Genomic DNA, 26062 nt, shown 5'->3' with positions numbered 1-26062 from the left:
TCGATTTTCTATCCTAGCTGCCGACTTGGCCTCAAGCTGCCGCCAGCTCGCCGACGGACTCCGCACCCACGTCGCTAGCTAGCTAGCTATCTCGCGCGCTGCATGCATGCGCCTTCCATTTCCTTGCCATGCCTTGGCCTTGCAGACCAGCGTTCGAAGACGGTGGCGTTGGTACCGTCTAAATAACTTTGATTTAGGGATTTGTTGGAGATCATTCCTATGACTTTCAACGGCATTGACATGTCTAGGAAAAAAAGAAATCTTGTGAACAACTGGCTACGTATGAATAGGGGAGATTTTGATCTTTTTCATCGACCAAAAGATGTTGATTTTTTCAAAAAACTTGAAGTTCCTTCATCTTCAGATCTCGAAAAGGACTTGCATGAAGCCGGTTTTCCCATGATTATCAACAATGTGCTGTTCGGAGAAGTAACAGGACATAATGATAAGGGTAAATACTATAGGGGAGTGACTATTAATGCGATAAGTATACCCAGTGGTAGGCCTATAGACCAAAAGCTTCGGTCTCTGTTAGTATATCAAATCTTACATGTCTTATCCAGCTTAATCATTGGACCATTGCATATAAAAGCTTTTCATGACAATAGCTCTGATGACAGCATAATTATTGGTCATCTGTGAATTTTTATACGCCCATCTCGACGGGAAGTTTTATGGTATCACGCTCTGTGTCCGTTAACTTTTCCTTGTAAACATGATAACTTCAGTTGAACTTAACCTAGGCTCATATAATTTCGTGTGTATGATACTAGCATGGATCCCATAATAACTATTGATTTTGAGGTCAAAAGGTCAAGGTCACAGTGACCTTTTTTCATCGTACCCTTCTGCAGTCCTTGTAAACGCGATAACTTCAGTTGAACTTAACCTAGGCTCATTTGGTGTGTATGATGATGCTAGCATGGATCCCAGGAAGTCTATTGATTTTGAGGTCAAAGGTCAAGGTGACATTTTTTGATCTTACCTTTCTGCAGTCATTAACTTAACCTAGGCTCATTTAATTTGGTGTGTATGATACTAGCATGGATCCCAGCAAGGCAAGGCTATTGAATGTGAGGTCAAAGGTCAAGATCACAGTGACATGTTTTCATCTTACTCTTCTGAAGTCCTTGTTAACACGATAACTTTAGTTGAATTTAGTCTAGTAGTTTGGTGTGTATGATACCAGCTAGATCCTAGTAGTTCTATTGATTTTTTAAGGTCAGAAGGTGAAGTCGCCATCTTCCACTTTTCTTGCTTGACCAATAGCTCCATTTCCCGCGTTACAGACAGGCTTATTATGTGCTCACCTTAGCGACACTCTTGTTCTTCATGGTGTCCTATGCACTCTGTAGGATGAGCATTTTGTTGAGAACCATCAGATTTTGATATTATTGACATTTGGAATGGTCATATTTCATTTTTACAAGGTTGATTTGTAGGCAGGAAAGTGATTGTCCAAACCCTGTTTATTTCTAGTGATATTTTGCTCTGTATGATTGTGAAATTAAAGTAGAAATATATTGAAAATCGTAAAACTGGAGAATCATATATCACAATAAAGGAGAAAATAAGGAGAACACGATGGTGTACATCATTTATCATGGAGACCGATGAAACTCAGTTAATTGATAGTTTAAAGTTCTCTCTCTGAATGCTTCAAACACGCAGAATTACGTCCGCGAAATTGGGGATTTTTTTATGACGTCACTGTCTGTACGAGAGGCGTGATTGGCTCTCCCACGTGAAGCTCCACTTGCATGCAAAACCTGTTGCAAGGGTACATTTTCTCCACATTGTCACTGAATACTTCGATCCCGAAATGATCGAAAGAAAACCCAGAATTTTATCTAAATTTGGATTTTCAAATTGATGATTTTGAGATGAAGAGAATGATGATGAAGTGAAACAACACAGTGACGTAGTTGGAGGTAAATTGGGGGAATTACGCCGATGATGATGATGAAAATTCAACTTGCAACACAATCACAAGTAAAGTCATGTACATACCTATTCGCTACCAATTCATGCTGCTGGAAGTGCTAGCTACACCGCGCGGGCCAAATTGAATTCATGCTGAACATGAATAACCACATCCAGACAGTCTATCATAAGAAGGAAAATTATATAACTGTACTTACAAACAAGTGAATAATCCGAACCTGAAGGCAAATCAACTCAACGAATAGTACCAGACGATATGGCATATGCACTGCCGATAAACTTCATCCGGCTGGATAGACTGTCACTCGTTCTGTTAGATGTAACTTTTATCTCATTAATTTGACAAAATTACGAAACTCGGGGAATTATTATTCTATATAAAAATATAGTAACATCTCTTATCATTTTTTGAATTACGATAAAACCTGTTTTGAAGGAAAACGTTGAGGTAAATTAAAATGAGATGTAAAAGATCATCCCATCATGCGTAGCATTATGTGATCGTAAACAAACCATCACAACAACACATGCCGTATTGTTTGCTCGCCTTGGCTGAGACTGAGAGAATAGATCTATGCACGTTTTGCACAGCTCTCAATCAGCAAGGAAGGAATACGTGCATGTTTGCGATGGTTTGTTTGCAATGACATACAAGCTACGCCTGTTGGGGGGTTGGGATTTAAAAGTAATTTTAGTTTATCTCAACGTTTTCCTTCAAAAGAGGTTTTATCGTAATACAAAAAATAATAAGAGATGTTAATATATTTTTATATATATAAATAATTCCCCGAGTTTCGTAATTTTGTCAAATTAATGAGTTACAAATTACATCTAACAGAACGAGTGACAATCTATCCCAGCCACATGAAGTTTATCGTCGGTGCATATCGTCTGCTGCTATTCGTTGAGTTGATTTGCTTTCAGGTTAATTCGGATTATTCACTTGTTTGTAAGTACAGTTATATCATTATTTTCCTTCTTATGATAGACTCTCTCTGGATGTGGTTATTCATTTTCATGGATTTAATTTGGCCCGCGCGGTGTAGCTACCACTTGTAGCAGCAGCTGCATGAGTTGGTAGCGAATCGGCATGTACATGACTTTACTTGTGATCGTCAGGCAAGTTGAATTTTCATCATAATAATCGGCATTGTTCCCCCATTATTTACCTCCAACTACGTCACTGTGTTGTTCACTTCATCATCATTCTCTTCATCTTTAAAATCAACAATTTGAAAATCCAAATCTAGATAAAATTCTGGATTTTCTTTTATTTCGTGATAGAAGTATTCAGTGACAGTGTGGAGAAAACGTACCCACGCAACAGGTTTTGCATGCAAGTGGAGCTTCACGTGGGAGAGCCAATCACGCCTCTCGTACAGACAGTGACGTCATCAAATTCCAGTCAATTCAGAGACCGATGCGAGGCATATTTCGGAGGGGCATTTTAGCGTTTTTTAATCGGCGATTTTCACCTTTTTGTATTATTTTCGGTATTTTTGAATGACCCACTGATGATCCCCACATCATTACCTTTCCATTGATATATAATAAGACCACATTCATAATCAATATATTTCTCCTTTAAGGAAAACTTTCAAGAATGTCATAATTTCCTTATTTCATTTTTTACAGTTAAATTTTGATGAAGTTTTTTGCCTTTTATTATTTTTATTATTTCAAATCAAAATCGGACTGCATCATATTTATAAAATTAATAAAATACTATAAGTGGATGAAAGCTAATAATATGTGAATGGTGTACAACCTCTTCTAAGATTTCTTTGTTTTTCTTAATGTCTGCGATATATAGGAGTCACCAAACTTCCACGCTCAGCCAAATATGACGTCATCCAGCTACATCCAGATACCATGTCACTCTGTGGCCTATGCATCGGCCAGCCTGCCATCCTCACCCAACCGACCCTGCAGCTAATGGAGATCAGTCCAAGTCCATCTGCATTGTATGGCCTGTCACAAACCTCCCTGCAGGATCTGTAGGTATCCACAGGAGTCTTCAGAAGGTCCATGGATGGAGTGAAGGAAAGATGGTCAAGGTGGAAGCTGTCTCTGGGAGTGTGGCAGCAGCTTCTTCAGCAACAGTTCTTGTTAGGTAAAGTTCCTTGTGAAGTGGAATAGATGGCTCAGCTAATAGGGCTGCAACTGGGCCTTGTGGAATGCTGCTCACTCTATTCCAAGCTATTTGGGGAAGTTACAGTTTGATGCAGAGCTGTTTGAGCCCTGGGGCCCGTTGCAGAAAGAGTTGCGTTTAAACGCAAGTCAAAAAATCAATCGCAAGTCCCAAATGCGCACTGTTCATTGGTTGAAAATCAAGTTGCGCATGATTTTTAGAGTTGCGATTGATTGCAACTCTTTCTGCAACGGGCCCCAGGTCACATGTTTTGTATGGTGACGTTGAAGGTGTGTCCCAGACGTAAATTGTATGTTTGGAAAAAAAAAGTACACACATATGATATTGCATATATGGGTATTCAGTCAATGTTTTTATGCAATTTTGCAGCTAAGACAAGCAAATTTTTAGAGGGGAGGGATGACATTTTTATAACCCTTTCATTGAGACCCTGATAAGGTGGGTTGGGGGTACTAAGGAGAAAAGCTGTGTTTTAAAGCAGCTTTATTGTCTGATTCCCATGCAGATCTCACTCGTTAACAATATCATAACAGGTGATATAACGTAGTACCAATATCCAATGTTCATTGAAGAGTTATTGTTATTGTTGTCATATTAAGTAGCTCTATATTACGCTAAGCCATTTTAGGGGAGGGGGTATCTTAAATTGATCCGGATTAGGAGAGGTTCAATTATCAATGTTTCTATCAATTAGAGGGTTGGCAAATACAAGGATGTAAAGTTCTATTTTGGGGGTCCTTTTTGAGAGTTTGGCATCAAAATAATCACTAATGCCTGCAGACATATTTACTGTGAAGCATTTTTCACATCCTTTTTGTTACTAGATTCTGTCTATTAAGCAAAATAACTGGGTCAAGAATTAAAGGGATTCTCTGGGCTGAAAATATTTATATCTAAATAAATAGAGTAAAATTCACAGAGCAAAACGCTGAAAAAGTCATCAAAATCTGATAACAAATAATGAAGTTTTTAATTTTAAAGTTTAGCAATATATTGTGAAAAGCTATCTGCACATGAATATTCGTTAGATGGGCTGATGATGTCACACCCCCATTTTCCCACTTTTTTTCTTATGTTATTAAAGAAACAATCATGATTTCATATAATAACAAGAAATCATGATTGTTTCTTTTTTTTCATGTATGTGTGATTGATATGTCTTCCTTATATTGAAATAGTTGCAGCAATGAATATCTGATGCACTTAATCAGTTATTCCAATTTTGTGGGTTCTTGAAGGAAAAAAAATTGAATAAACCTAATTTCATATCATAAAATACAAAATCAGTTTTCTCATTGAATATTCATGAGACATACCTAGAACTGTTTCACTGGAATAATGCAAATCTATAAAAATGCCATGACTTTGTTATTCCTTGTCCAATTTTGATCAAATTTTCAGTATTTTCAACAGGAGTACCCCTATTAAATTTCTATTTGAAATATCTTAATTACTTACGGCTATCTGTTTGTCAATCACGGAAGTAAATTTTCTGTTCATTCTTTACTTGATTTGATTTTTTTTGGGGGTTGGGTCTTTTTTAATGTCTTCTTGTTGATTATAAATTTAGTCATACTTTGTTTTCTCTTTCATTCTCTTGGTTTCCACAGATCTTATGAAGATGTATCTGCAATGCAATCTTCAGATTTCCAGAACTTTGCTTCCAGATACTTGAACTGCAAGCACATAGTGTGCGGGAGCTTATTCAGTCTCACTTACTATGGCAAGCCGGTTGATCTAGAGGTAACCAAAATTACTGCACAAACGGGTGCTGAACCGTCTCATTTAGACCAGTCATCTATGACCACCCAATCAGCTGAGAGACTGATCAATGATCTAGAGAGAACTCCAGCATCAGTGTCAAGTGATGCAACATCACACCTGAAGAGGACAGACATCTCTAATTGCTCCTTTACAAATAATGATGAAGGATTAGGTAATACAAATACATCAACAAGTAGTGATGGTGGTATTATTAGAAATTCTAGTAAGGTTGGCGCAGCAGACTTCAGTTGTTCCATGGTTATGGATTCTGCAAGTGACTTGGAAAAGGATTTCAGTTCTTTGAATTTGTCAGAATCAAGAAGTATCATTGCATCCTCAACACCGAAAAGGACGCCTGGGTTATCTCAAAAGCCATCACTAGAGAAAACAACAGATTCTTACTCAAGAAGTCAGTGTGTCACAGAGGAATCAGGGGTGTACAAGATCACCAAGACAACTCACATAGAGATTGTAACCTCTGAGCAAGAGAAATGTTCAGATCAAGATGAACTTATCACTAAACTAGGCGGACGTGTGACCTTTGACATGATTGGAGGCATGGAGAGACAAATGAAGATGATCAGAGACATGGTGATGATGCCGCTCAAGAATCCAGAAATATTTGCTTCTCTTGGTTAGTGATTTGGCAAGTTACATTACCTTGTACCTTGTAGAAGTTTTCCCTGAAGTTCTCCATCAGGAAATATTACTCAGGGCTGACAAGAGTGGGGGTATTATTCCTAAATTTGGGGTTATGGGAGGGCCTTTGTAATTTGGTTACGAAGATTCAGTGCTTTTTGAATGAACACTGGTTAGTTTGTTCCAGTAGGCTATTTTGTCGGGTGAGAACGAGTATGCAGCTTTGTTGTGGAGATGAAGGTAGAGTTTACCCTGTATTGTCGATTGTATTAGATTAGTGACTCTAATTCCCCAAGGTCTGATTTTTTGTGGACCAGTTCGAGTCATGAAATAAGTCCTCATACGAGTAAGCTCCTCTTCCTTCTATTCCTCTGAATACCTACTTTATCTGCTAAATTAACTTTATTTTTAACTAACCATTCTGAACATCCCAAGTTTTGCATTACTCTAAATTTCCTATTGAATGTGGAAGTGTCGTGGTGTAGCGGTTCTGACTCTTGCCTTGTAATCAGAGGGTTGTGTGTTTGAATCCCACCTTGGCCTAGCATCCTTTGGCAAGGCGTCAATCCACACTTTGCCACTCTCCACCCAGGTGTTAAATAGATACCTAGTAGAATGTGAAAGCCTATGTAGTATACCTAGCAATCAACTCTTATTGGAATGCTCCCTAGGGAGTGGAGAAATATACATTCTGTTCAGACATATCAGCATCCGATGAAGGAAGTAATCATAATTGAAATGTAAAGCACTTAAGAACAGAATGTAATAAGTGCAACATAAATGTAACTATTGTTTTTATTTTATTTGTAGGTATATCTCCACCAAGAGGCATTCTACTCTATGGTCCACCAGGAGTGGGTAAGACAATGCTTGCTAGAGCAGTAGCCTTTGAATCAGGAGTCTACACAGTTATCATTAATGGACCTGAGGTGCTCAGCAAGTAAGTCATATACTGGTATGAAGTTTGTAACTGTATGCCTCTGATTTGTTAGAGTGAGACATACCAAATTTTCACTTTGGGGTTTGGACATTAATGTAAAATCATTTTCTTTATCAAGAAAAAAAAACATCTATTGGAAAATGATAATTTTTGAGTTGGGTGTACATGAATTTGACTTAGCATAGTTATACTGTTTGATGTTTGCTTTCCACTCAGACACCCAGAAAAGGTGATAATGTTATCAGTTATTAAGTACAAAATGCTCTTGGTTAAATTATATGCTGTTATATAATTCAGTTTCTCGCATGTTAGCATTCAGGTAAATATGATTAGTACAAGTGAGATACAAAAGCTGCATGTCAATAACATATACTACTTTGATTTCTGATAAACTCTTGTGAATACTTGCAGATGCTTTTCTGACAGAACAAGTACTGTACATAAAGTAGATTCTAAGGATGCTAAGTCATTCATTTACAGTGCGTTATAAAGGGATTACATTGATATAAGTATTTCGTTTATTTATCAATAAACCTGTGAGATACATGAAATAATTACAAAGTATTCTCAATCTAACCCTTGACAGGTTTTATGGTGAATCCGAGTCAAGACTAAGAGCCATGTTTGAGGAAGCTACTAATAATGCACCTAGTCTAATCCTGATAGATGAACTAGATGCCCTTTGTCCTCGTAGAGAGAGGGTGAACAGTGAACTTGAGAAGAGAGTTGTCTCAATGTTAATCACTTTGATGGATGGAATGGCACAGGTAAATGCTGCTAGGTGTCTTTCTTTCTCCACCCCCCCCCTCAACACTCTCCCCTTTTCCCTTCCACTCTCCTTCCTTTCCCCTCCCATTACCTTTTTACCTTGTAGTAGTTCCCCCCCCCCCCCCCCCCCCCGTTCTCCATCAGGAAATGTAACTCAGGGCTGAGAGGAGTGGTGATATTATTTTTATTCGGTTTTAGGAGGGCCTTTTTTATTTGGGTAATGAGGATTTCAGTGCTTTTTGAATAAAAACTTTTCCTGAGGCCTGTTGCATAAAACTTTTAACTTGAGAAAACTCTGGTAAAAACTGAAAACTAAGGTTAGTCTGATTTCCGCCATTGACTTTAGCATAGGGCACAAACTCCGGTAAAAACAACCTGAGTTTTCTCAGGTAAAAAGTTTTATGCAAAAGGGCCCCTGGCGAGTTCTTTCCAGTGGGCTATATTTTCAGGGAAGAACAAGTTTGCCAGCTTCCTTGTGGAGATGAAGGTAGAGTTTACCTTGCATTGACGATTGTATTAGGTATTCTGATTCCAAAGGGTTCGAATTTGTATTAGCGCCTAGGCCAGTTGAATGTATGAAGTTTGTGAACTCTTTGTTCTTGAAGAGAGGACAGAGGACAAAAACCAACACTTTCCCTTCCCCTTCCCCTCCCTTTCCCTCCCCTCCCTCTCCCCCTTGCCATCACTCCTCCACTTACCCCATTTCCCTCCCCTCACCCCACTCCTCCCTCTCCCTTCCTCCTGCTCCCTCGCCACCATCCTCCTATGAATAACCTGTGTGTGATGTTATTTTACAGAATTCATCATCACGTAGTCATGTCCTTGTTCTTGGAGCAACCAGTCGTCCTGACTCCATTGATACCGGCCTTAGGAGACCTGGAAGATTTGATCGCGAGATTGAAATAGGTGTTCCCAATGCAAGAGAAAGAAGACAGGTTCGTTGAATAAAATTGCATAAAGTCTCATCATATGGATTGACAAAGCTTAGCATTATGTTCTGATATGAAGAGGTAACCCATTTTCGTTTATTAATACATGTATGCTTAAATAGTCTTCGAAAAACTATGTACTGTTATGGCAGCATATTTGGCATAATGCTTTCATCATGTCATGAGTGACATGATACAATGATTTCATCATCATATCAGGGGTGGTGTCATTATATTTTGTCCATACAAGTCTGGAATTTTTTAGATATAATTTGAATACCTTGCTCTTTGTGTTTGTTGCCAGATGACAGAAAATCTTGTATCTCCATTTGATGATGTCTCTGATACAATTGCCTATTCATACCAAATGTTGCTAAGATCTATTTTTCAGTTTCATTACAACCATTTGAACAAACCCTTGAGTCAATATTCTTTTAAACAGAAATATGACTATGCCCACTGTGAAAACTAGCCACCCTTGTTATATTATTCATTACCTCTGATATGAACCATCCATATCTGTTTTTTGCTAGGCCCTGTAAAGTGAAGAGGCGATCTTGATTTACGTTCATATTATGTGAGTCACCTTTCACTTCATAGTGAATTATCAAGAATTAAAAATGGGGGAGGGGGAGAACACATTCACTAACTAAGAAGCATGATATTCTGGATCATTTTTTTTCTCTCATGGGGAACAATGAAATTATCCTCTGACACGATATTTTTTCATGCTCCCCGAGGAGCTTATTTCTGAATCTTATTTTATATCTTAAATATTGTAAGAAAAACCGATCATACATTACCATTTCATTAACTACCCTGATTTTTTTCATTTTTTTCTTCAAACCTAGATACTTGAGAAATTGACAGGTAATCTATCACATAGCTTGACAGCTGATGACCTGACAATGATATCTGATTCATCTCATGGTTATGTAGGTGCTGATCTAACTTCATTATGTAAAGAAGGTACGGTATCTTCAAATTATTACAAATTGCATTTTTATGTGCTGCTGAAGAATCTAGGTTTCCATGACATTAACTCCTGCAACAATTGCACTTACTGAGAATCCACACATTTAGCGAAACATAATCCCAAATTAAAACCTAAATCTAACCTTAATCGCAGTCCTGACATAATTCTGGACCAATATTCAAATCATGACTCTGACCCTAACCCAAATCTTAAGAGACATTATCAGAGGAGCAATTGTGGTGGGAGAAAATTTTATGTCACTGAATATAGATCCTTCAGTATCAATTTGCCTATTTATATTTTAATTCCTGGTGTGTAGCTGGATGTTAGAAATTGCAATGAACATTTGTGCTGTATTACTGTAGAGCACTTAGAGACTTCTGATAAAGTAAGTGTTAAGTGCTATATGAGCAAGTACATGTATTATCTTTATTGTACATGAATAGTTTGGTGAATGGACATGGGTAGTAGTATATTTGCAGTCCCATTTTATGAACCAGAGTATTTTATCTGTCTGTTAATCCAAACCCAATGATCAAACAATTCCTAAATGCATGTTTGATTAGAAATAAAAATTCATGTGTGATATCTCCATATTGAAATAGAGTCACCAAATTCATCCTAAATGTATATTTCTTGAAAGTTTAAAAATAAATTCGACCTAACCAATGTCAAAAGTCACTTTCTTATATAGATATTGCTTTTTTATGGTTCAGAGATTCACCAATTCATTATAATTTCTTGAATTCTTCCCAGGGAGTGGGAAATGAGCATACATTATTAGCAGAAAAGCCAGAAGAGATTGACCTTAGTAATAAGTGCTATATGATAGTGTAATATTGTTGTTATTCTTGCCTCTGTTTGTTTTATTTAGCTGCGATGTGTGCTTTTGAGAGACTGCAAACCTTGAACCAAGATGTAGTAAATGGGAATAGCATATCCTCAGGTACAATCACCAAGGAAGATTTTCTCCATGCTATGACCCAGGTCAAACCCAGCGCTTTGAGGGAAGTTGAAGTTGACATACCAAAGGTATGGAATATCGAGTAATATACATCATTGAGGGCAATAGCAAGAAATGTTAACACAAAGTACCTATGGGGTTCCATGACATTTGCTCTGGTGACAATTGCTTCAATGGAAATTCTGCACATTACACCCAACATAAAACCTAACCTCCATAACTAAATAAACCCTTATCCTTATCTTTACATTATTTTGAACCAAAAACTCTTTTACAGTCCTAATCCTAACCCTATGCCTTGTGATATATTAAGACTGGAGCAATTGTTGCAGGAGCATATGTCATGTTACCACCTATGGAACATACCAAGGGCGTTTGGACTCTTTCATAGATAAGCCAGTGTGTGTAATTATTCTTATGCCCAAGCAAAATGATGTGTATTGTATGGTTTTATATATGTTGTAGGTCCTTGATAACATGGGCATCAATGCAGAGGATTATCCTTTGTTCATGGGAGGGAGGGGATCTATTGGTACACCCCCCATACAAAAAGATAATCCTCTGCTCTGATGCTTATGATAAGAACCTCCTCGTGTATTTTTTATTCTTTAATTTCATTCTTATCTCAAAGACCTTTCTTACTACTACTACTACTACTACTACTACTACTATGGTAGTGGTGGTAGTGGTGGTGGTGGTAGTGGTGGTGGTAGCAGTGGTGGTAGCAGTGGTAGTAGTAGCGGTAGTAGTAGTGGTGTTAGTAGTAGTAGTAGTAGTAGCAGCAGCAGCAGCAGTAGAAGTAGTAGCAGCAGCAACAGCAGTAGTAATAGTAGCAGCAGCAGATGTAAAAGTAGAAGTATTATTTTTGTGGTAGCAGCAGATGTAGAAGTAGAAGTAATATTTTTGGTCGAAATAGCAGTTGTAATTGTAGATGTAGTAAGTGGCCTATATTTCTTTTCTTTAGTAATGGTGGTTGTCATAGTAGCAGTAGTAGTAGGAATAGTAGTTGCATCATACTTTTTATTGTGTACTGTTGAAAGAATGAGACACTTTATTCAACTTGGCTGCGCCTTGTTGAATAGAGCATCTTTCTTTCACCTTATGCAAAATCTCGTGCCTATTCGCTATTTGTATATTGATATTTCTCATTAGTCCTCTTCATATCCACATTTTCAATCCTTGTTCTTTCTTGTCTTGCCTTTTCGTTTCAGGTGTATTGGTCAGACATTGGTGGACAGGAGAGCATCAAGCTCAAGTTACGTCAGGCTGTGGAATGGCCTATTAAACACCCAGAATCCTTTGCCAGGCTTGGTGTGTCCCCTCCTCGAGGAGTTCTACTCTATGGTCCACCTGGTTGTTCCAAGACCTTGATAGCTAAAGCCCTAGCCACAGAGAGTGGTCTCAACTTCATCTCTGTGAAAGTAAGTCACTTCCTTCATGTTAAAATCCTTGACACGGTAGAGGAGTAGTCAGGCTGAATGCGGTATAAACGAAATTTTCACTATATATGTATCTAAGGTCCATCATAAACATTTCCACAAACTTCAAAATCATTGTTAAAGGTCAAGTCCACCTCAGAAAAATGTTGATTTGAATCAATAGAGAAAAATCAGACAAGCACAATGCTGAAAATTTCATCAAAATCGGATGTAAAATAAGAAAGTTATGACATTTCAAAGTTTCGCTTATTTTAACAAAATAGTTATATGAACGAGCCAGTTACATCCAAATGAGAGAGTTGATGATGTCACTCACTCACTATTTTTTATTGTTTGAATTATACAATATTTCAATTTTTATGAATTTGACGATTAGGACCTCATTGCCTGAAGCACAAAATGTTAAAATGATGAAATTCCACATGTTCAGGGAGGAATGAACCTTCATTTTACATGACAATGACTAGAAAATAAAAATATTTTATATTTCATTTAATAAAATACAAAAGAAATAGTGAGTGAGTGATGTCATCAGTTCCTCATTTGCATACTGACCGAAATGTGCATATAACTGTTTTGTGAAATGAAGCGAAACTTAAAAATGCCATAACTTATTTTATATCCTATTTTGATGAAATTTTCAGTGTTATGCTTGTTGAATTTTTCTCTTTTTATTGTCTCGCCCACCAGAGGTGAAGGCGAGACTTAGGGATCCAAATGTCGTCCGTCCGTCACAAACCTGTAATGACACATAACTCCACAACCATAAGTCGCTTTTCAACCAAACTTGGATGGTGGATGGACTTGGGGGACCTGCATGTTATGCTGCAGTCGGAGGTCACATGGTAAGGTCAAAGGTCATTTTCAGGTCAACGTTAAAGTTTCCATGCAAGACTCTCTTATGACACCTAACTCCGCAACCGTATGTCGCTTTTCAACCAAACTTGGATGGTAGATGGACTTGGGGGACCTGCATGTTATGCTGCAGTCAGAGGTCACATGGTAAGGTCAATGGTCATTTTCAGATCAACGTTAAGTTTACATGCAAGACTTTTAACTCCGCAAGCGTAAGTCGCTTTTCAACCAAACTTGGATGGTAGATGGACTTGGGGACCTGCATGTTATGCTGCAGTCGGAGGTCACATAATACTAAGGTCAACGTTAAAGTTTACATGCAAGACTCTCTTATGACACCTTACTCCGCAACCGTATGTTGCTTATCAACCATACTTGGATGTAGATGGACTTCGGGGACCTACATGTCACGCTTCAGTCAGAGGTCACATGATTAGGTCAAAGGTCATTTTCAGGTCAACGTTAATCTTTACATGCAAGACTCTTATGACACCTAACTCCGCAACCGTAAGACACTTTTCAACCAAACTTGGATGTTAGATAGACTTTGTGGACATACATGTTATGCTGCAGTCGGAGGTCACATGGTAAGGTCAAAGGTCATTTTCAGGTCAACATTAAAGTTTACAGGCAAGGCTCTTATGACAAGTGTTATTCCATCCCAGTCATTTCACAATGAAGTTTCGATATAATCCTCTTGCATGCCCATAAGTGGGCGAGACACAAAATTGCTTTTGCCTTGTTCAAATCAAGTTTTTATTGGGGTGGACTTGTCTTTTAATGTTCAGTTCAATTTTTAAGGTTTGCTGGGGGTGGGGGGGGGGGAGATTGTTCCAATATGCATTCTAAAAATTTTTATGACATTCTTAGATCTTAGATTATTCCAAGTTTTGGGATCCATTCCTGAGGCAAGATGTGATGTTTATTTCCAACATTTTAAGGTGTATGTATTCATATTTAAATTGTGTTTGCACTGCTCTTCTTGAATGCACCAAAAAATTTCATCCAGGGCCCAGAGCTCTTCAGTAAGTGGGTAGGAGACTCCGAGAGAGCTATCAGAGAGGTTTTCAGGAAGGCGCGGTCAGCTGCTCCAGCTATTGTCTTCTTCGACGAGATAGACGGCATTGCAGTGGAGAGAGGAAGGTAGGTTTCACCAAACGAACCAATCCTGTAATTTATGCATACTTTTGCACATGTCAGCAAATTCTGAGGTTTTGATTTGCTGAGAAGTACTGGTCTCTGGCCATTGTAATTGCACAATGACAGTGCTGATAAGGTTCATGAAACTCTGCCCAAGTGGGTGGTTCATAAAGCTGTTTCGAGTGACTCTACGAATGACTGGTGATCCTTTCTTGTGGTAAATAATACACACCAGGGGAGGGTTTCATCAACAAGTTGTCAGATCTGACAACTTTCTTTGATTCTGATTGGTTGAGAGGCACCATTACTATGGCAACTGTTAGATAAAACAGGACTTGTCGGATAAAATGTAAGACAAATCCTTTCATGAAACGTTCCCCAGATTTTCATTTGTGTTGATTTAGTTCTTTAAAAAGGATCACCAGTCTTTCGTTAAGTCACTCACCAGGGGCCCATTTCATAATATAAAGGACTTGCAACTGTTGTAACGTTGTCATAATGGCAACTACCATGGCAACAGGGCTCAGCAGCCAATCAGAATAAATGTTTCCAAGGTAGTTGCCATAATGGCAAAGCTACAACAGTTGCAAGTCCTATATTAAACGGACCCCTTGTCTGCAGTTGAATCAATTTACAACATCCACTTTTACCTGTTCGTAAGTTAAGAGCGACTTTAAGAACGACTGGTGAACCTTTCTTACGTGCTAAACCATCGCCAATGGTGTATACCATTTACCACAAGAAAGGATCACCAGTCGTTCTTAAAGTCGCTCTTAACTTACGGACGGCTTTATGAAACACCCACCTGGAATACAGGCAGATACATTAACACCCAGTACTGACCGCACACAAACATTGTTAGCGCTAACAATGTGCAAACAGAGGACCTGTTACAACTGGTAATGTGATAGCGATGCCTAATGTTACAGCAATGCATTATTTACACATTGAAATGGCTGTTTTGACTTTAGAATCCGACAGATGTGACAGGGCTTACTGTTTGTGCTCTGTTAGGCTAACAATGTTTCTGTGCTGCTGACACAGGATGGATGCAAGCTGCTAGGCCAAACTCATTGATGATAAAACTTAACTCCATGTTCAAATTAAATGTATTCCTTTAAGTTACCGTATTTTTCGGAATATAAACCGCAGCCGTGTATTAACCGCACCCCTAAGTCGGGAGGCTCCAAAAAAAAAAATTGGCAAACCGAGTTTGGTATTATTTGATTTAACTTATACTTTATTAACAGACCAAAAGATATATTACTAATTTTTGTATTTTAAAAAATGGTTACTACATTCTTGAACTTTATTTTTCAAAGAATATTAATTATTTCTTTGTAGAATAAAGAAAAAAAAGACCATGAAATGGCAGTATTATATATCAAACTTATAGCCTAAAAACAGAAAAAGAAAACAAAAATGTTGAGATAAAGTGAGGGAGAAAAAATGAAGAATAGAGGACATTTTTTATTGCCTATTTTCAAACCGATTACGATTACGATTACATGCCTATTGTAAAGCATTTTCAATGCACTTTTTAGGTGTAAAAAAATAAGTTTTCATTACAAAAAAAACAGTTTTTTTTTAAGGAAAAGGTGACCATAAAATGGCATTTTTTAATATCAAAATTATGGTATAAAAAGGGATAATTTTTTTTTTAATATTGAAAGAAAAACTAGAGAAATAAAGAATAAAGGACATTATTTATTGCCTTTTTAATAACCGATTACGATTACGATCGATTACGAAAACATGTCTATTGAAGAGCATTTCCCATGCAATTTTAGTTGAAAAAAAAAGTTTTCATCACAAAACAATCAGGTTTTTTTTGGAAAACATTTTTAAATTGATAGTAGTTAAATAAATAATATAAAACAATCTTTACAAAGAAGATTTTCGAAGAAAACTTCACAAAATATACTCCCTATTTTTAGTAACCAACAAATAATTATACATTAAATATTCTATATTATTGTTGGTTCACTCAAAGGTTATATTACCGACAAAACGTAGTCAATTTTCCGACGAAACTTTGTTGTTTCTGTGTATAAACCGCACCCATTATTTCAGGATTATAAAGCGGGAAAAAAGGCGCGGTTAATACACCGGAAAATACGGTATTTCCTTTAAACAGAAACTTCTTGTATGTAATTCAATCAGATTTCAGATTCTTTGATTATTTTTCATTTTTGATTGATTTATTTCCTCGTCCTTAGCTCTTCTGGAAGCAGTTCTGTTGGTGACCGGGTTCTTGGTCAGCTGCTTACTGAGCTGGATGGGGTAGAAGGTCTAAGAGATGTGGTGGTTGTAGCTGCTACCAACAGACCTGATATGATAGATAAGGTAAGAGATTATGACTAAATGAACCCTTTCACAATAGAGGGCACCCTTTTCACATCCTGCAAGGGAAACTCTACTATATTACAAAGTAATTAGTCAAGTTTTTTTACCATTCTGTTTGGTCTGGGATAATTTTCCAGGAATCAGGGGCCTGTTTTATAAAGACGCACAATTATTAGTACTACCAGTATGCCATTATGGTAACAACCATGTGATTGGCTACTGAGCCCTGTAATCATGGTAGTTGCCATAATGGCAAAGTTACCATAGTTGCAACTGTTGGAAATGGGCCCCAGGAGATATCAATTAGTGCAATATAAATGGCTTTCGCATTACAACATTTGAACAGAAAATAATATGAATGACTTTTTTTTTATCATTGGATATCAGGCACTCATGAGACCAGGTAGATTGGATCGTATCCTTTACGTATCATTACCGGATGAGCACACTCGGAAAGAAATCTTTAACATTCAATTCAGGAAGATGCCCATTGATGAAGGCTGTTTGGTTGAGATGCTCATCAAACAGACAGATGGCTACTCTGGTGCAGAGGTAATGTTTGGGGAAATAATCTAAAGATGAATGATTATTGATCAATGAAAAACTGTAATTTTCGGTCCCTCTTGATGGAATGCCTGCATTTGGTTTCTTTTGTAAATCATTTTCCTTTACAGATAATATATCACTCAATTCATTATCTGTTCTATTTACAAAGGTTTTTCTTTGCATAATTACTTAGGGACGCTTTCATTATTAAAAGCTTGAGACCATGTGGAAAGTGTTTGAAACCTTATTGAAGCTTGCATGGATCCTACAGCAAACCCTACTATCTAAATATATACATAATCAGAGATGCCAACCTCCAAAAAGCAAAAACAGTATTCTGAGAGGAAAAAACAGTATTTTGATATTAAAAAAAGTATTTTGTAAAATATAACGAAGCGAAACGACCGAGCCGGGGAGAGGGGGTGTGCCTCTCCCACAGTAAGGAGATTTTTCAACTTTGGGGTTCAGAATCCTGCATGGTGCATTCTCTGGTAAGATGATTCCATTTCTAACAAAACGCATTCATCAAACTAGAAAAAAAAAATGAAACCGGCACGAGCGAATAAAATTTATGTCTTAAAAATATGCAATAAAAACAAATATCTAACCATAGAATCTTACAGAAGGCACTGTCGAATTTAAAGTGTAGAATAATTGTCAGGATTGATTAATCATACCACACACTGTTTTTAACAGACTAAACACATGTAGGCTTACAGTGGCGTTCCAGTTCATGCATGATGCTTGACTCACTGCCATACTGCTTTTAACAGGCTAAATACAGTTGAGTTCCACTTCATGCATAATTGCTTGATATGTCTCATTTCCACACTGCTTTTAACAGTCTAAATACAGATGATTCCAGTTGATAAATAATGCTTGATGACAAGTTTCACTTCCATACTGCTTTAAACAACATGCTAAATACATACAAGTTCCAGTTCATGTATAATGCTTGACTCACTGCCAAACTGCTTTTAAACTGGCTAAACAGGTAAGTTCCAGTTCATGCACAATGATTGATATACATGTGCTGTACTTCTCACTTCCATACTGCTTTTAATATCAGACAAAATACAGATGAGTTCCAGTCAAAGTTCGGCAGTCACTGATTCACAGCTAAATTCTTTACAGAAGTCTCTGAGTCACTGCTTTCTTACATGCCTCCAGAGTAGCATCACAACAACTGGTTTGGAAGCAAGCCCTATTCATGAAAGCTTTCTGCGTTAGTACATCCGATAAGGTTGCAGTAGACAAGTTTGGTCGGAAGTCAGTTGCATTTCTTCTCACAAGGCTAAAAAGCCTTTCGTCTGAAGCATTGCTGTGGGCAATAGAGAGCACCAGGAGCATGACTTTTGGGAGGTACACATATTTCTGATTCAGAGAGGTATCCTTCATATTGGAAATGAGAAGCCATATTGTGTCAGCTCTTTCCTCCAAAGAGATGCCAGGAAGAGGATCTGTTTGGAAGTTGCCATACTCCAATTCAAGTCCATCCAGCTTATCTTGCATGACCCAAACCTCACCAAGTAAGATGCACAAGAAAAGCTTGTTTCCATCCTCATCCTTGGATTTGCAACACGGGCATGCTGTATGACTTCATCCTCAAGAGGGAACCTGGCCAGAACATAATTGCACACAGACAGAAATACTTTCGGACTGCTGCAGAGAACTCGTGTCTTTTCATCCTGGGTGAGCTTCCCGAGGCAAGAAATTCTCAGACTGCATTTCCTAGAATCAAGTCTTCATTGATTTTTTGATTCATTTCAGATTTGTAGTCTACCAAGCTGATTTTAGACGCACCAGCGAACTAACAGATCATGGAGAAGGCATTGTAGTTTGTCATTCAGATGATTGTACATTGGGCTGACATTTTGGATGAACAAGCAGTACAATTTATTCCTATCCTGAAACTTGCTGAAGATTCCACCAGCCTTGTTTTTCGCTCTGTTGAGATTACCCAGCAACAGTTCTGCCTTGTGTTGAAGACTTGGTACTCTTGGGTGTCACCCCATTCTTGCTGAAGGTGTGACTATGTGACCTTGAACCGGCAAACAACTTTACAGTACCTTGGGATGGACTCCTTACTTGTTGACCACTCAATGATGAATCTTTACCCAAACTTGCAGGAGGATTCTTACTAGAAGCCAGATTCACTTTGGTTGTAGACTTGGTTGTGGACTTTGCCATGGTTGTAGTACTTTGACCTAAAAAAGGAGTGGGAAAAATAAACATTTGTGATTTCTTTTAACAATTTCATGGCAATTTGTTTCCATTTTAAATTTTTCAATGAATGGACTTATCCCTTATAAAATTCAATATTCACTCAGTTATTCAATGCTGGGTGGTTTTCACCTTTGCTTCGGTCATGGTATTAGAAACACCAGTGGAAAAACATCTTAGCTAAAGAGTACAGGGTGCATTGGTTTTTTAATTATATTTGATTTCTAACCAAGTTTTACAGTTTATGATAACTTACATTATACATGAAAAGTTAGAAAATAACAAATATCCACTAAGACTAAAAGAGCAATGAATGGCTCAAAAAGCATCAATCATGGACTGATTACATGTATTAGCAGAAACAAAATTAAATGGATCATTCAGATGCAAATGAAGTACTCACTGAAGTATGTGGTATCTTGAAAAACTTCATAGCACTGCTCAGAGTGAGTGAAGATGAAGAGGCCAGAATAGGATGCTTGCTAATACTCCAGTTCTTGGTTGGATTGGCAGAACTGTTAGTGGTCATCTTTTTTTTATAAAAATAGACTTAGTGAAGTAAAAGATCAGGTAAAATTTAACAACCTTATCTCATTTACTACCAAATCACTATTATAATTATTTCTGAGGAAATAAATCAGTATTTAATCATCAAATTAGCAACATTAATTTTCTTAATTTTTATGGCAATTCGGTGAAACTTGGTGTTTTGTGTAGACAATATAAACATTTGGCAATCCTTTCCAATCGAAAAAGTTGCCAATTTGATCCTAGAATTGTAATCTTCAATCTTTTTATTTGTTGCCAATTTAAGAATTTGCAGATAATTTTGCCTATAAATTTCTATAAGTCATTGCACCTTTAAACTGACAAATGAGGGGTCCTTTTTTTCAGAAATTGTTTCTGTCGTTTTGTAAAGTCTTTGGTATTTTATTTTTTAAGTCAATCAAGAATGATTGTACATTGGTCCACATTTTGATATGGTGTGGTACTGAATGGGCTAACACAGTACATGTAAGTAAATGTTTGACATGGTATAATTAATTTCAAATTTAGTACATCATGGTCTGAAGTTGTCAGGTTTTACTCATTTTTTTTCAAACTTACGGAAGATGCACATTTCTTGATTGCACATGGGTTGGTGGATGTCTTGGCAGATGACTTGGCAGATGTTTGAGTTGAGCCTATTACAGAACCATCTTTAGAGAGGTGTGTACCATCTGGACAATCATGGCTGACTTTTTGCTTCTTTGACTGGGGAGGGACTGATGGTTCCTTACATTTTCTCTTTCCAGATTCGGCTCCAGATTAGAAGTATAGCTGAAGTGGGGTCCCTTGCTCCAGCAGTCTGTTCAATGCATTTTCCAGGGAGAGCCACCTTGTACATACATGTCGCAAAATTGAATGAGTTTGAACACCACACATGGTTTGGAAGATCTTGAACTCTTTGTGGCGTTTGCTAGACTTCTCCAAGTAATAATACACTTGGATCAGTAAGTCATCTGGAGGAAATGGGAGCTCTTGTGCCCCCTTCTCAGCTGCCAAATGTAGTCTATGGCACAGGCATCCCAGTGTATAGAGGTTAGGATTTGCCTTCTTTATGAAAGCAGCTGTCCCAGTCAGGCTCCCCATCATGACGGCTGCATTGTCTGCAGAAAAACACAAAACCCATTCCCATGGGACACTGTTCTCCTTAAGTACTCTGTCAATCATTAGGAAAATGTTTTCTGCAGTTGATCGCTGTGGGGTAGTTGCGGAGTATTTCAAGCAAAACACTGACTACTTGTCTTTCATCAGGGTCAAAAAATCTCAGGATGATTGGTTACAGTTGTTCATCAGCACCGCGATCTGAGCTGGCATCTGTGGAAATGGTAAAATATGTCTCTTTGATCTTCTTCACAATATTCCCTGTAAAGAAAAAATAAAAAGTCTTGCTGAAAAACTACCAGACAATGACAACTCTCGACCAACTGGATCAAATCTTCTGTGCTTAATCTTGGTCAATGTCTTTTTTTCTCCTTCAGCTACATGTACAATGTCATGCAAGACTGATAACAAATGATAATTTTTTTTTAGAAAAACTAGAAATATCACTGAAGGTGATTAATATGCCCGCCCATTTCCATGACATCACAGTTTCCGACACATGTGAAAAGTGTGTCTTGCACATCCTCACACCAAGACTAATCTATGTGCCAAGTTTCATAAGTATTGGTTCAATCCGCAAGATTTGCAACGGACCCAACTTCCCCCAAATTTTTAGAAATAGGGAATTTATCTAATTTCATACCATTGTTATTTCCAGGGTAATCTCTTGTCAATATTTTCTTTATCAATCTGTCGGCTGTACTTGGAGGATTGAATTATACGGCCATGACCTTTTGCACTGAATTGCACTATCAAGTTTCAACCTAGTGTTGGCAGTGGAATAGACCCTTCTATAGATCTAGGTCTAGTGCAAAGTACAGTCGACAGATTGATGAACACAATGCTGGCAACAGACAAACTGAAAAAAAAGTCTAGACTAATTGTCATTATAAAATTTCAAAATCTGGTAACAATTCTTTTTTTCTTACCTTTTGCTAACTGGCCAAGCATCCTGGCGACGGCAGTGATCCATAATGGCAAACGGGAGATTGTGTTCAATCAAAAAAGCTCTGATCGTCGAGTAGTCCCCGCTTCTGAAGAAATGTCCAATGTTTTGATTAGTTTCACGACTTTGTGCAAGGTTGAGGTGTTTTTTCTGTTTGATATGGGCAGTAATGTCATTCGCTCCTCCTTGTGAAATAGTGAAATCACATTGACAGACAGTGCACCCTGCGGTAAATTCATCCAGTTTGGAACGGGTAATACAAGGCCACCGAGTCTAGTATTCCTCTCGAAACATCTGTTTCCATTGTGATTTAGACTTGTGATGTAGAGGACGAAGTTGACGCCATGATTAATCGAGACCCGACAAATTAACAAACCAAGACAACAGATCGACAACGATCGTGCATCAATCACACACACGTTGGCAAAACGTCTTTGCGAATCGCTATCGCATGTACATACTATGGGGGATCCACTACATGTATACAGTACAGTAGTACAGCGAAATTGCTATGCTCAGTACTCGTGTATCGGTTGTCGCGCGCATGCACCAGCACACAAAGCACCACCACATAAGGGATTTATGCATTAGTAGAAATGTGTAATTTATTACCGCACTACCTATCGTAATGCACAATGCATATTGTACACGATTGAAATTTTAAGAAAACGTATTTTACAAAGAAAAAAAGTAACGCCGTATTTGGGTTAAAAACGTAACAAATACGGCAAAAACGGAACGGTTGGCATCTCTGCATAATTGTAGCCATGAGTTTTAGCGGATAATAATAATTTGTTTATTTGCTGCCTGATCAAAATGAAAGTTTCTTGGTAAAAACCCAATTATTTTTTTTTCCTGTAGCTTTTTTTTACAATGAAATCACTCAATTGTACAGAAAAATGATCAGATGGTAATTTGCAAAGAAAGAAATAGAAGTACAGAGCAAGGGTGCTTGATACCTAAAATATCAAATTTAAAATTTTGTCAAAGAATCAAGTATTAAAGTAAGATTAAATGGCCACCACACTTTGTAAGGTTGGGATAATAGATGATACTTGAGTTTTATGCACATTATTCTCCCTTTACCAGGGCTTTTTACAGCCTTTTTAAAAGAAAATGTCTTCCTTTTATTAAACTGATTTACAACAGAACTCTGATAAAGTGTGGACTCAGCCAAGCCAGGCTTTTACGTTCTGTAGTCACTCTTTTGAAAATATTGATCTTTTTGTCCAATAACAAAGTATAAATTATCAAATTAACAACCATTTCAGGAATTTGCACAAGTATTCATTTGCCCCATTAAATGCTTTAATAAGACTATTTTTTTTTATGGAATATCTGTTCATAATTCAGCATTTCATTTATCTGATTGACAGGTAGTAGCGGTATGTAGGGAAGCAGCATTATCAGCAATGCAGGAGAGTTTGGACATCCAAGCGGTCAGTCAGAGACACTTTGACCAAGCTTTGACCAATGTGAAACCCCAGACAACCCAAGAGAGCATTCGGTTCTATGAGGAGTACCAGAAGAAAAGTGGCCTTCACTCAGCATGATAATATGATGACCATCCATCCAGTGGTCAACAACATTGGTCACTTGATGTGAACTTCATCCAGCATAGTGGGCAGTTATGACTGACCAATGTGATGGCCATACAGAGTCTGCTATCTTCAGCCGAAATACCAGCTCAGCTCAGGTACAATGTAGGTTTGATGTATACTGAAGTTTGGTAAGAGCCACAAGCCTCAAGAGACCTAAAATAACGTATTTATTAGCTAGAAAATATTTGCAATTACAACTAATAAATCACTTGTAGCTGCAGCAAATCAGTTTACACTTTGTATTGCATGGAGCAGATCAGCAAATTTCCATTCAATTGAAAAAAAATGTTTAATTGATTTGAGGATCCTTTATAGATTTGCTATTGCCCAATAGCCTGATAGATGTTCCTTTACAGTAAGAAATGTTCAGAGGTGGTATTTCCATAATGTTTACATGTTTGTACTACAGTATGTTTGAATTGCAAGAATTTGGTTGTGAAATTACTACCTGAATTACCCATTTCTGTGATCATTATATGTGATAAGTTTTAAAAAAAAATGATGCTTTGTTGGATAGACAACTTTTAAGGCATTGTTCTGAATGAGCTCTGACTTACGATAAAGTACTCTTTTTTTTTCTTCAAACTGCCAATTTCTGCTGAACAACATTCTGCTTATTCTAGTTTATATTAGAAAATTTTAAGGAACAAAAGTGCTATGCAAGCACGGGATTTGAAAATTTCAAACTGATGAGACAGACAAATACTTTTCTTCTCTACTAGAAACCCATGAAACCAACCATAAGTTTCGCATGAATAAGAAGCAAGCCTCAAGTTTATCATTATTTGGCCCAAGAAATTAGAGGACCCCTTTGCACAAGTTCAAATAAACCATTAATCTGTCTCTGATTGCATGACACACCAATACACCCTGTACAGTCCAGTGAACAATGTCTCTGGGTGATGTATTTCCGAATGGTATCAAATTCCTCCAAAAAAAAACAGTAATCTGCCAATAATTCTTAATTTGGTTGATACACATATGACTCTCGAATTATCCTATTTGAGTGGGGAAAAAAAGTAATTTTTTTTCAATACAAAAAAAAGAAATTATAGGAATTTAACATACCCTCTATCTCCAAGCAAGCACCCAGAACCATCTGCTCTTGCCTCTAGCTGCAATTTCAGTGCACTCTCAGAGAAAATCCGTGAATCATGAGTGCTGCCAGGCCACCTTGCCACAATACTTTCCAGCATTATCACACACAACCTAATCACGGTATACAGAGAAATGTCAATATGACAAAGAAAAATAAAACATAGTAAAATGATCGCCCATCCCTGGTCCAAGCAGCCTTGACCTTGGCATTATCTCGGCTTGCCTTTAGTAGCTTTGCATTTTTCTTTGTAAGATCTTCTTGAATTGATTTTCTTGTGTGGGCAAGCTTTCGCCTGTGAGCCAGCACTTCATATCTCTTCCTATAGGACGTGAACTTCACAATGATTGGTGCAGGTGGATGTGGTTGAGGGACAGTTGAAGATGTAGATGATATGGCATAGGTGTGGAAAGCTGTTTGGGGTAAGCTTTCTGCCCATGGCTTCTTCCGATGTCGTCCTTCTCCAGGTGGGCACAGAGAGATTTAATAACCAGATTAATGACAGCTTATCTGTATCTTCATTTTCAAGCTCTGTGATTCCAAAAATGCACAAGCAATTTCTCCTTGAACACTGCTCTTGAGTTTTCAGCTCCCTCTTCAGCCGCTGGATCTCGTATCTTTGGACCATCTCTATGGGCCCTCTCAATCCCTCCTCCAATGCCAAAATGTAGCTTAAGAAAGGTTTTCACAACCTCCATGGGATTCTCATTTGCACTTTGGGGTATTCCAAAATATGAATCCAATTTTTTTCAGCTTGCTTCAAACATTGCTCATGCTGATCAATTTTAGTCTCTAATGTTGCAACTTTTTACTTCAGTGTGTACATACATTTTTTCAAATTAATTCATTGCTTTCTGTGAAATACCAGGACTTCTTCAATGCTTTCAGAGTAGCCTTTACATCCATAATTTCCTTCCTGACATAATCTTCAAATTCTGACTTTCTCGATTTCATGTGTGATGATGAGGAGTTTAGCGAAATACATTGTAGTGTCCGCCAAAAACTCTGGGGACTTGCTTCATGATAGGTCTGCTCTGATACATTGCTATTACGTAAATTATCAGAGCTCCCACCGATCACGTCTTTACACTTAGGTCACCATGTCCTCCTAGAATCTCTGCTGGGTAGATTTAACCTCTTCTCTCGT

At 37.7% G+C, this 26062-nt stretch overlaps 1 protein-coding gene across 1 annotated transcript; it reads left to right on the top strand.

The window, feature by feature from the left end:
• Nucleotides 1–24718, top strand: LOC121411165 (ATPase family protein 2 homolog). The gene is given in 14 exon segments (XM_041603719.1): nucleotides 1–451; nucleotides 3758–3868; nucleotides 3871–4057; nucleotides 5707–6494; nucleotides 7310–7439; nucleotides 8026–8206; nucleotides 9005–9142; nucleotides 9988–10105; nucleotides 10987–11144; nucleotides 12288–12497; nucleotides 14380–14513; nucleotides 16730–16856; nucleotides 17244–17408; nucleotides 23595–24718. Coding segments are annotated over 14 exon segments (2856 nt in total). The 5' UTR covers nucleotides 1–219; the 3' UTR covers nucleotides 23772–24718.
• The last annotated feature ends 1344 nt before the right edge of the window (nucleotides 24719–26062 follow it).

Source organism: Lytechinus variegatus, chromosome 1, assembly GCF_018143015.1.
Source record: "Lytechinus variegatus isolate NC3 chromosome 1, Lvar_3.0, whole genome shotgun sequence".
NCBI classification, from domain to species: Eukaryota; Metazoa; Echinodermata; class Echinoidea; order Temnopleuroida; family Toxopneustidae; genus Lytechinus; species Lytechinus variegatus.
This window is presented reverse-complemented; position numbering and strand designations above follow the sequence as displayed.